At 35.4% G+C, this 13,511-nt stretch overlaps 1 protein-coding gene across 1 annotated transcript in view; it reads right to left on the bottom strand.

Annotated features, from left to right (window-relative positions):
- LOC134381085 (ankyrin repeat domain-containing protein 20B-like) overlaps positions 1-13,511 on the bottom strand; it is a 102,833-nt gene that overhangs the window by 63,014 nt on the left and 26,308 nt on the right. The window contains 4 exon segments of the mRNA XM_063101149.1: positions 3,777-3,849; positions 3,939-3,967; positions 4,573-4,668; positions 6,481-6,577. Of these exon segments, the coding sequence (XP_062957219.1) occupies positions 3,777-3,849; positions 3,939-3,967; positions 4,573-4,668; positions 6,481-6,577 (295 nt within the window).

Genomic DNA, 13,511 nt, shown 5'->3' with positions numbered 1-13,511 from the left:
AACTGTATAAACAGTCTTCATTTAATTCACACAATCATAAATTTGTTGAGTTCCTGCTCCATGCTCGGCACTGGGTATATAAAGTCTGTAAATAAAAGGTGTCAAGAATGGCTTTTCTAGAGATAATGCCTGAAATGAGACTTAGACAGGGAAGTTAGATCCAGGCAAGCAATGGAACCAGCTGAGATGCCCCTGGGTCCTGAGATGGGGGCCATGGGCCCCAGCCCTGCCCCCACCCACGACCAGATGTTAGAATGTACTTATTAGCCAACTGTGTTGCTTTAGGGGTGTGTGACTTATCTGCTCACGTCTTTCACCAAATTTCTGCTTAAATTTTTCTACTTCATTTTTAAGGATTCTTTTTGCAATTAAAAATGGGGGGGGGGGGAGCCAGATTAAAAGGTGTAGAGAGGAGGAAAGGATGAGAGCACGCCAGGCAACAGAAAGAGTGGGAGGGAAGCATTAAATTGGGTATGTATCTGTCTAAAACATGAAGACAGGTGAGGAGGGCATCCCCAGCAGTTCAATAATGCTGGAGAAAAGGGCAGACAGGGGAAAGGGCTAAAGATGGACAGTTAGGCAGAAATCAGATTATGAAATCCTTATGTGTCATTTAAAAATGCTTGGATATGAATGTTTTAAAGAGTGGTTCATGGTCATATCGGCAGTGGAGATAGATCATCCTAAATGCTGGGTGGAGGATGAATTTGAGGGACATGTCAATAAATGTAGGGAGATAAATTAGAAGGCAAGATAATTAGAAGTGCAAGATAAAGACAATGCAAGCCTGAACAGAGGGAATATTCCAGAAATACTTAAGTTATAAATTTATCAGTGCTCATTATAGAATCAGTTTGTATTAAATGAATAAAGGTACAAATCTGGGTCCCTGGAGAACTAGACTCTGCTCACCACAAAAGGTATCAAACGAGAAGTGAAATAATCTACACACACAGTTTCAGCTGCTGTCTGCTTAAGCTGCTACACCTACTTTACAGGTGTGCTGTTCCATGTCTTCCTATGTTGAGGGAACTCAGGTGTTTTGTTTGAAAATTCCTGTTTCTTAGATCCACCAAGCTCATAAAGAAATAAGAGCAAACAAGTCACTTATACAGGTAAATGACTTTGGATTTATTCCTTGGAGTCACTACTTTAGGAGGCAATTTTAATCATCTATAAAATAGAATGTCAACTCTACAGGTAATGAAAGAAAAAATAAAACTATAGGAATGGAAAAATATTGCATAATTTATTACTACAGACCTGATCATATGACTGATTAAGGGCACAGAATTAACTGGTATATGAAGGAGAACACATACTGGATGCAGTTAATCAGTAGACTGGGTGTCCAGGTAGGATTAAAATTCACTTTTATATACTATTTTTAAATGATACAGCACTCTTTAAAGCCAATATTTCTTGTGAACTATTATTCATTAAAATAAGGTAATAGACTGGACACAGCTGTGGAGATACCATAAAGCAAATTCTCAATGATTCCCCTTAATGTTGGGAAAGTCAATTCTGGAATATATAAGTCACACAAATTAAAGAAATAACTTAATATTTGGCTTTGGAAGTGCTTCTTGTTATGCGGCATATAGTTGTAACTACTAACTGTGAATTCAGCACTTTAAGAATGAAGCAAAGAAACAACATTGCATTTGAGCAGGCAATCTTTAGTTCACTACCTAATTTTCCCATCCAGTCCCCAAATTCTAAATGTAATCCTGGTACCCACTCTCAAGTTTATGCTAAATACACACCTAAACAAAATTACTCTTTCTCCTAATTCTCTTTGGCATTTATATGTGATTTAGATAGAGGAAGAAGGCAAACACCTTGCTAAGGGGAGCAAACACAAAGCAAATTTTGCCACAAAATGATTTTCGAAAGTCAGAACTATAGCATTACGAGGCCATACAGAGACGTAGTCTAGGGTCGTGTTCTCTGTGTTCTTTATTACCTTCTTTGCTCTCTCTGTTTTCTGGTGGCTGTGATTCACACAGGTCATGCAGAGTAAAATTCCCTAACAGAAACACAGCTCCAACGTCAAAGTTTTCTTTACCTGTTATTAAAGTCATCTGTCCAAGTTCTGTGGATGCTGGCTGACTTCTGTTCATTGATGGTGATACACATGGATATTTTTCAACAAATTTCCAATTCTCAGATCTTTGATAAGACTTATTAATGAGGATCAAACTGGTAGAATCTGAATCTGAAAAATCTGAAAATAAAGATTTCATTTGTTAGAATGTAAATAATAACACAAATGTAACTAAGTTGTACAAATTCTTTCTTCAGAAAGTAGTCCCAGGTCTCCCCCCTGCCCCACTACTCCTTCATGGTTTATTGTATTTTACTTAAATCTAGACTTGCCACTCACTCAGATAAGTTTAATTAACTATCATCTCTTGTTTTTTCAGTGTTTTCATTTGTTAGTATTGCTTACTTGGGTTCAACCATTGTTAGTATTACTTACTTGGATTCATATCTATTACATATTTTGTTTTCCGTGAGAACTTTTTAAATTCATATTAAGATTCTTCAAGGATATGATATTTTTTATTATTAACAAAATTTATGTCTAACCATTTTATGCTTAAATATGCATGACAGTGTCGTGTGTTCTACACACGGGCTTGAAAACACTTTTCATGAATATACTACATTAAATAAAAAACAAATTATAATGAGATGGTCTTTCCTCAATACACCAATATGTTCAGAATTCACTTTTTAAGTCTTGGATAAACACCATAAAATTTATATGAAAAAATGATAGCCTTAAGTGACCTAATTATTCCCACGTAAAAAGAGGATGTCTAGGTTCAGAGGAGTACATTAATGCCATAAGATAGGAAGTATATAACAAAAATATTTTAATTTTTTTGTTTTTTTAAATAATGGTCAGATTTAAACTTTTTAAGACAAGTGAAAGAGAAAATGCAAAAAAAAAGTAGAAGCAAAACTTTAAAGGCCTGGTGCTCATCAAGAGCCCCTTTATCATTGTGATTTCAGAAGCCCTGGAGTCTTGAAATCCCTCAGGGGGTCCAAGAGGTCAGATAATACTAACTGCTATTTGCCATTTTCACTCTTACTGAGACAGGACCTGTCATAGAGTTATAGATCTAATGGTTAACAGGCCTGAGTTCTTAATGGCTATTGGAATGTATGTGCGTGCTTGTATTTTAAATTTTACAGTTTTAATTTCTAGTATTCTGAGTATCAATAGATACAACCCACTGAAACAAAACCTCCTTGGAATCCACGATAATTTTTAATAGTATAAACGGGCCTTATGCCAAAAAGTTTCAGAATTGGTATTTGCAAAGACTGTGTCTACCAAATAGTCATTGAAGAATAATTAATTACTCTCCCAATTTTTAGCAATTAAAGATACCAGACCGACACACACACACAACGCAAGCAAAGGCAGAATTCCGATAAGCGTTTTAAAACATTGGAAAAATAAGAGTCTCATAGTTAACCTCTGTGAATCCCTAAGAAGTTCTGGGCATTCCAAATGGGAAAGTAGGTATTGAAACATAAAAGCAAAAACATCTAAGTTAAAGGTTACAATTTAAAAATCACTTTTTCTTATGCTTGTAAATATCTTTTTTTCAAACATGGATACCAACAATGACATCAGCATTATTTATGTCAAATCTGTCCATCAAATTAAAAAAAAAATTAGGAATAAGAAAACTCTGAACGTTTCGAATATTTTAATATACCCTTTTCACGAGTTAAATTTGTATTGCAAAATGTACCTGATCTAGATGTTTGTATATCTTTCACTTCTACTGCTTCACTTGGAACAGAATCTTTCCGTTCAACGGTAGGCTAAATGGGTTTTGAAATAAAATGATTAATAAATAATGCATATTTCATACAATATGCACTCAATAATTCAAGATAAAATAAGTTATTACCTTCAAGTGAGGATATTTCTCAGGAGACTCTAAAAAGCAAAAGGGACATAAAATCAATTATATGTAAATATGACAAAGCCGATCACACATTCATGCAGAGTTAATCCTCATGCTTGGCTTTGAAAATGATTACTTTCAGATTTGGGTTTTTTGGTTTTATTTGGTTAGGAAAGAAACTTAACAGAAATATACCGAAGAAAAAATAGGAATATAGGTTTAATATTAATAACACATGAAGTTAAGACTATAAAAGTGAGATCTTTTCAAGTGACTGTAACTAAAATAGAAAAGTGTGCATATACAAATATGAACATGCTGATTGATGGAGAAAAAAATGGATCTTTAATCAGAGAAGCAAATCATGACCCGGAGAAGATAAATGTCAAAGCTGATGGTAAAATGCAACAGCATATCTTTAAACAACATGTCAGAATCATTTATACCATTAAATTACAAGTATTTATCATGTTCTTCAATTTGTCTTGTAATTTAGGAAGTACACAGTTGTGATAACAGTTCAGTTGAATGTATGATTCATTTCTCATCAGAGAAACTGTTCTGAAAGGATCAGCTTGGATATATTCATATACCTGTAGAATAAAAGTTAGTAAAAATATTAATCTTTTTTCTGTACCTACATGGGCTACTGGTGTGCCTACATTTCTTGTATCCTCTAGTTTAGCAATCTTAAAGTTTCTTGGTCCTCTCATGCAAGAAGGTATTATTATAAAACACATAAAAGAAATAATGTATAATAAGCTTTCAATATCAAAATATGGTTACTAAAAAGGAAAAAAAATACATTAAACTGACACAATATTAGATTTGAATAACCATTTATACTTCAAAATCAGTCCAATATATACTGAAAAAAAATTTAGTATTCAAGAAATGAATCCTACAATTTCTTTTGTTTCCCACATTAGCTTGGTTGGTGTATCATGTCACTTTTCAAAGAATTTTATTAAACATCCATCTTATCAGAAAATTAGCTATCTTTAAAAAAGCCCCAAGGCTTCTGTGTTCAAGTTAATGTCATTTGCAAAACTCATATCAGTGCAACACAGGTCTTTGATGCCTGATAGTTACAGAAAGGAAAAATGAGGGCTGCAGTTTACCCCAATTCTAGCACACTCTCCTGCTTCCAGTAATCTCTGGAACAGCAATGACCTAATCTTCTATTTCAGTGAGAGTATACCAAAGTTATCTGACATGAGTTCTCTCAAGTTTCTTCATCATTAACTCCAAAATCACCAGCTACCTTCTTTCTTTCCTCTCTCCTTCCCTTTCTTAATCCCTCTTACTCTTCAAAAGTAACCTCCAGATTCATGGTCTTGATTCTTTCTCATTTACCTTATTTTGATGGATTATTCACACCACTTCTTTCCTATTTATTTAGCAATAATATCTTACATCCATAATTTGTATTTTCTTCATTTCTATGCTCTTTCCTATATGGCTATAAACATGCTCACAAATAAAAGCAAAACAACACTTTTCCTTGATTTGGTTATGTCTTCAACTATCATCCAACGGCTCTTCTTCCAGATTTCTCTAAAGGAGTCTATACCCTTGCTACAGAGCATTGTCTGAGGACCATGTAGCACCAGCACCATCTGACAACTTGCTACAAGTGCAGAATCCCAGACCTGCTGAATCAGAATGTGTATTTTTAACAAGGTCTCCAGGTGATTCATTAAAGTTTGAGCAGCTGTGGTCTATATGGAGTCGGCTTTCACATTCCTTTACCTTACCTTGCCATTTTGGAATCTAGCCTCTAGCTCCTCCCTATCTCATCCTCCAAATGGAAATGGTATTAGAAATCAAACTTCCTAATGGACTTTTGATCCGATTTTGGCATCCTTGATCTCTCCATTACCAATCCTGTTCTCTTCTTCTTTACAATTCTCTTATTTGCCCTGTAGGATACCACCTTGTGAAGTAGCAACATTTTATATAACATTAAATTATGCACATGTATGGTTAACCATACATGCTCATATCCATCTAAGGCAGATAAAATTTAGCACTGCATGGGCAGGCACCTCAATCCTTAATGCCTTCCCAACATCGAGGAAGACAGGGAGAGTGGGGAAATTTTGCTTAACATCCCTGACAAGTTTTGGTCCTGGAAGCTCACATTAATTCTTCCCCTTTCTAATACCTGCTCTTTCTTTGCTAAAGAATCATTTTATTGCACCATCCTCCACTATTTACACCCACTTCTCTTTCCATCAGTGACTCCCTGGACTCGCTGCCATTCTCACTCTTAATTCCCTCTTTACTCCTTTCCTCTTCCTTATTTCCTGACTTTCCTCAGATCTTACAGTATCTGAAACAAAATTAATGATCCAGCTCCTTTAGTGGCACTCTCCATTTAATCTGTTGCTGACACGTGATAAGATACACAACTTACCACCATTTCACTTCTATGTCCTCACTACACATGTAATAGCTGATTTTCTTTGGCTAGTAGGATGTATCAGTGCTCATGTTTTAAATAAACATTCCCTCAAATGACTTTCTTAAGAAATACAGTTCTTACCTTCTCCTTGCCCATTTACTATATTTTTTCCTCTTTGATCTGCAGCCCCAGATGAAGGACCAGCATACTTCTGTGGAAGATTCTCAGAGATACTCTGTTAAAATTAGCATCAAAAATGAGTTGCATAAAGATTTCCTTATCGCTTTCTAAGAAAATATCTGGAATTTCCTGTTTTAAAAGCCATTAGACTTAAAAGTAAGAGAAGCATGTACTGAAAAGCAAAATATTTCGATGGAGAATCTCACATATGCTCCCTGGATCAAGTTTATCTTTTTTCCTCATATGGCTATTGACACTGTAAATGAAGCACGGGAAGCCAGAGGAAAGACATTCAGAGACAAAATACTAACTTATGTGCATATTTCAACAAGGAACTAACTTCAAAATACCTCACTGTACTTTGCATTCCCCACCGAGAATAAGAGGACATGTTTTAGAAACGTATTAAAAATTCTCTAATAAGTACACGTGTTATAATACTTACAGCACTACACATTTAAAAGATTTCAGATCACAAAAATTTTTTAATGTTAAAATATGATATTTGACATGATACGAAACTTTGAAGTGTGTCATGTTTGAATATAAGCCGAACACTGTAGAAGCTGCTTCATGTAGGTAAACAAGGGCTTGGAAAACGTAAATATTTTTTGATAAAATTTTTACTGATAGGAAAAATGGTTTAAAAAATAACGAAGTAGTATGAAAAACTTTACACTATGCTTAAATAAATGAAAGCAAGTATTACATATAGTATGCCCCTCTCTCCCAATTAAGAAGTTCACTTTATGAAACTATAGTGAGCTTTCATATGAAAGAATAATAGCATTTATTTATTAAGCATCTGAATGTTTCAGCCACTTGTTATGCACATTTGATTTTCTTCACCCAATCCTAATAAAAATGATTTTGATGATGATTACTCCCCTTCCTGCTTCCTCATCATTCCGGGATATTGAGACCAAAATGATAAGCAGATGAGATCCATTGTTCTCTGTCCAGAATGTCCTCCACCTCAACCTTTGCATGTCTGGCTCCTCATCCCACAGTTGGCAGCTTGAATGTCACAGTCAGAAAGATTTTCTCTGTCTACAGAAATCCACCTCCTCTCCTATCCCCATCCCAGATACAAACTCCCCCGATACTCTCTAACCTAACATTCTGTTTTCTTTAGATGAAGCACTTATAATGACTTACGAGTGTTTGCTGCGTACTTGTTTTTCTGTTCCTACGACTACAGCACAAATCCTCATCTTGTATATTTAGTATCTATCTGGCACGTAGCTGGTGTTCAGTAATGGAAGTTTACTCAAAGTCAAAACCTTTAAAATCTCATCAGGAAGGTGTCAAGTGCCAAATCATGATAATATTATAGGATATCTCTGATAATAGTATACTGAAACTTAACACACCACAAGCTAGAAAGCCACATGCTCATTCTAACATTGTCACCATTTTCTTGACACAACTGGCACTTTACTTTCAGGTTTAATAAATGTGTCAGTATTTATTAAGTTACTGAATATCACTGTGATCACTGTGTATTACATTGATATCTGAACATTTTACATTTACAAAGTGTTTTCACATTTCTTACCCCATTTGTTCATTACACATACCTAACGGGTAGGTATTAGTATCATTTTTATGAACCAGGTCACTGACATTCAAATACATTGTTAATTTTTTCCAAGATTCCATTGCTAGTAATTGACAGAACCAGAATGCTAACATGTCTCTTGACTTCAACTATGTTCATGGTACCACTATGCAGCAGGCACTTATACCTAAGAGATCAGTCCCTTCCTATCTCTTTCCACAGACATCAGTTTAGAACAGATCATCACTATTTTATACTCATGTTACACCAAGCATGGCTGTCATGAAGGTACTCAGTGCACTCTAGTTTCAAAAATGGTTTCTACTTACTAAAACAACACTAAACCAAATTGTTTTCATTATACTTCCACATATTTACTATTTTCCATGCTTCTCCTTCTGCTGAAGTATTCCTTGCAATCTATACCAGAAAATCCTAATATAATAATACTTTCAAGTTCCGGGAATTATCTTTTCAAGTTCCAAGCTATAAAAAAATTACTGCTCAAATGGTTTCTCTCTACCTTTCAGTAAGATTTTTACATACACACACACACGTGTGTGTGTATACACCATAGTTTAACACATTTGGCAATAGGTTGACCTGGAATAATCCTTTCATTTTTATATAAACTTCACTTCAAATTGATTTTAAAAGTTTTGTAGAAGAAATATCATGCTATATGATGATAGAATGATGAGGCATTTTTAAGAAGTACTATAATGTAAGAAGGAAATGTAAAACCCTATTCTAAAATTCACATGGTTTTCTTATTCCTATGTAAATAGAATATAATGGCTCTAATTTCCTATTTATGTCATATATGATGATAGTAAAAAGTTGGAGAAAGATTCTAGTAAAAAAAAAAAAAACTAATAAAGCTATGATTATCCAAGCTGAAGGTTTAGAAATCTTCACATACACCTTATGAATATTAAGCAGGATCCAATATTTACATGAGGAAAGAATAAAGAGACTGAATAATTAAGTCAACATTATTACTGAATTTTAGAGATGAAAGAATTTACAAACAAGGTTTAACAGCTATGAATATTAAAGTTAATAAAGCTTCCTGAGAAAAATACGAAATATCCCCACTCCTGGAGATATTTTTGAAAGTAAAAAATCACCTTCTAGAGATAATTTTGTACACTCCATTGGCAGTCTTTCCTTCCTAATGATTGTACGATAACAAGTAGTGTTATTTTTAAAAAATAAATAAATAAAATGTGATTTTATAATTTTGATGTGAGCATATGTGTGTCTACTGCATGAAAATACTACTAGAAAAGAATCAAGCAGAATCACTCCAGAAACAAATAATTTATACAATTTCTTCCTTAACAGGGTTAAGACCTGAAAATTTGTTTTCTCATTTAATGAATACACATTGAGAATCTCACTTAAATAATCAGAACTTTTAATTATATTTAGTGAAAAGATTAAATGAAATGTTGTTTATTTTCTCTCATTATTCTAAAAAAGATCAAAAACAGATACCAAGATTATACCAAACAATAAGATAAATTAGTTAAGTAACTTAAGGACATACCAAACACTAAGTTAGAAATCACAAGAAAGAAAAGAGTCAAAAATTAATAATTCAAAATAAATCTGATAAGTCCTAAAACAGATTTCACCTTGCATTATCTATGAGCACAAGTTTGGCTAGATTAAAATGTAAATTTAAAGAGAAGAGGATTAAAATTTCTTTCAATTCTGCATTAAAATCACCTATAAGTGATTCTGAGGATTTTTTTTCCATTACCTAGCTTTCTTAACTTGCATTTAAAATAATTTCTGCCATTTTTTTTTTTAATATAGAGAGAGCTTGCTCTTATTTAACCCCACTATTTCTGTTGGGGTTTTATAATAATTTCTCTCATCTTGAAACTCTTATTCAAAGTTTATATTAATCTTGCCCTTCTTAAATTAATTTGTCCTCTTAACTATCTGCCTCATTGTTGTATTTGTCTAGTTGTCCTTTTGAGTTGCTTTGTCATTCTTTTTTTCCATAATGGCATACCTCTCACCAACTTTTATAAATCCCAGTCCTCTAAATATATCTCTAGTTATTAAACTTGTTTACTATGATGATCTGGAGGACTTCCATATCTTCCTAGGATCCTTGTGACTATCTTGAGGATGAGAATGTGAGAGAGTGGTACATGCAAAAAGCATGGGGGGAAAGATCAAAAAAGAAACTTACTTTACTAGGACTAGGAATTGCTAAAGACTTGAGGAAAGGTTTTAGAAAAGGGTCAGGTGATAAAAAGGCAGGATGAGAAAACTAGATGGTGACTTGTGTTTTAGGAAGGTTTCAACCACCTATTCATTTTTACTATCACAATTACTGACCTTGAGAGATGCAAGATGGTAGACTAGAGGTGCCCAGCTCTTCCCGTGACACAAGGAAAGTCCAAAACCACAAGTGGATAGTCACACATGGCACCCCAGCACCTTTATACTGGGACAGAATCCTGGCTGGGGCATCAGTGAGCCTGCCAATGTCACCTACTCCAGCAAAGAGTTGCCATATGCCCCAATGCCTAGGCCACAAAGGCACTCACAAACAAATCTAACACTGAATAAAGTCAAATAAACCACATGAAGACTACACTACTGTGTACACTCAGAACAAAACCTAAAACAAGCTACACAACTGTAACTAAAAATACATGTACAGGAAAGAGTCTCTCCCTTCAAAAGCTACTCAAGAAAATTAGAAGAAATGACTATTCCACTAGATGCCCAGACATCAATTTAGGAATACATTGATGAGAAGCATGAGAAAACAAGGAAACATGACACCCCCAAAAGAATACAATTCTCCAGTACCAGATGCCTAAAGAAAAGGAAATCTATGTCTGCAAAGAAAGTCCAAATAATAATCTTAAAGAAATTCAACAAGACGCAAGAATATACAAATAGACAACCCAAATAAAAAAAGCAATTCATGATCTGAAGGAGAAATTCAATAGAGATCAACATAAAAATCAAACCAAGCAGAAATACTGAAACTGAAGAATTCATTACATGAAAAAAAACAAAAAAAAAAATACCCCTAGGAGCTTAAGCAACAGGCTAGATCAAGCAGAAAAGAATTTCTAAACTTTAAGACAGGTTTTTAAAAATAACCCAGTTGAACAAAAAAAGGGAAAAAAATATAAAAAATGAAGAAAGCCTATGAGATCTATGGGACAACTTTAAGCATACGAACATGAACTCTAGGTATTCTAGAAGTGGAAGAGAAGGAAAAGCCATCAAAAACCTACTCAACAAAATTACAGCTGAAAACTTACCAAGTATTGGGAGAGAAATGAACTTCTGGATTCAAGAACAATAAAGATCCTTAAACAGATATAATGCAAAGAGGTCCTCTTCACGAAATACTGTAGCCACATTTTCCAAAGTCAAAAACAAACAGAGAATTGTACAAAATGCAAGAGAAAGCATCAAGTCACATATATGAAAATCACCATCAGATTAACAGTGTATTTCTCAGTAGAAACCTGACAGGCCAGAAGAGACAAAAATGATATATTTATAGTGCTGAAAAAAATTGCTAGCCAAAAATACTATACCCAGCAAAGATATCCTTCAGAAATTAAGGAGAAATTATGTCTTTCCCAGAAAAACAAAATCTTTGGGAATTCATCACCTCTAGACTGGTGCTATAAAAACTCCTTAAGAACTTCTTACACATTTGGAAGCAAAAGAATGATAACTACCATCATGATAACATGAGAAAGAATAAAACCCACTGGTTTAGCAGACACACCAATGAAAAAGAGAAAGAAACTATATCTTACCACTACAAAAAACCCAAAAAACACAAAAGACAAACAATGAGAGAGAGAGTAACAAAATATATGTAAAACCATAAAAAAGTTTTGTAAAAGGCAGGATTAAGGTAAAATCTTTCCATAACAACCTTGAGTGTAAATGAATTAAATTCCCCATTTAGAAGATACAGACTGGCTATATGGATAAAAAAATAAGACTATGTATGCTGTCTACAAGATACTCAGTCCCCCTGTAAAAACATACATAAGACTAATAGTGAAGAGGTGGAAAAACATATTCCACACAAATGGAAAGCAAAAACAAGGAAGAGCAGCTATAATTATATCAAATAAAATAGATTTCAAACCAAAAATGACAAAAAGAGGCAAAGAAGGATTATATGATTAAAGGGAGAAATTTAACTTAAGATATAACAATTGTAAATATATATGTCCCTAACATCAGAGGACTCAAATATATAAAGCAAATATTATAGGCTCTAAATGGAAAGACAGACCCCAACTCAACATATTTGGGGGCTTCATAAACCCAGACCAAAAAAAACAACAACAACAACAACAAAGACCTCTTGGATTTAAACTGCACTATAGGCTTCTGGTCAAGATGGCAGAATAGACAGTCTCCCAGTCACTCTCACCCACAAATCAACCAATTTACAGCTATAAAAATGTAACATCAGCCAAGCTGGGGCCACTGGAGCTCTGGGGAAGAGGAGCAGAGACCTACGGAGTTCATGAAGGTGGTAGAAGCCACGATGAGAGAAAAAAAAATAACTGCTTGGAGCATTTTGCGCTGCAGCCAGTTTAAGGCTGGAGCGCATGAGTGCATGGAGCAGGAGCCAGCAGAAGCTGCAGTTGTGCTCTATGGATGGAGTTGCTTGGAGGCGGCAGGAGAGAAGAGGGCCTTGGCTGCCTCCAGGACAGCAAGACCACTAATAGGGTTCCCATGGACCCATGCAGGAGCAAGGAGCTATAATAACTGAAAAAAGGGAGCCATTCCGAGGCCGATGAGTCATCACAAGGGACCGGCGCAGGGCCTGTCCCATGGAGGTGTTTGAAGCACAGGCTGTGGGGGAGACATGCCCACCAGGAAAACACTGGGACACAGCAAGGACAGCCAACCCATCCCCCAATCAGCACAGGACCGCTCAGAGGGGAATGGTAGGGAATGAAGAATTGCACTGACAAAAAACTCAGGCCCAGATCAGAGTTTCTATACAACACAGATCCATAGGGTCTCTGGACAGCCGGAAGTACCTATAAGGTCAACCATTAAACCCTAAGCTGCACAAAAAGGCTTCCCTAGGGAAACAGCAGCAAAGCAGCAATTTAGCTCAACCACACAGCTCAAGTACTCGTTCCCACAGGAAGTCCCCCCATTTTAGAAGTAAGCAAAGGACAAAAACTTGGTTCTAGCCCAAGCACACCACCAGTGCCTTGGGGCCTGCCCAGGGTCCCGAGGCATGGAGAATGGGACTGGACTGCCCTCCCACAACCAGACACACCGCACCACCTCCTTGGGGCCTGCCTGGGGACCTGAGGCATGGAGAAGGGGACTGAACCCCCCTTCCATAACCAGGCACACTGCGCCAGCAAATCAGGACCCGAGGTATGGAGCTGGG

The sequence above is a fragment of the Cynocephalus volans genome, chromosome 6 (genome assembly GCF_027409185.1).
Source record: "Cynocephalus volans isolate mCynVol1 chromosome 6, mCynVol1.pri, whole genome shotgun sequence".
In the NCBI taxonomy this organism is placed as follows: domain Eukaryota; kingdom Metazoa; phylum Chordata; class Mammalia; order Dermoptera; family Cynocephalidae; genus Cynocephalus; species Cynocephalus volans.
This window is presented reverse-complemented; position numbering and strand designations above follow the sequence as displayed.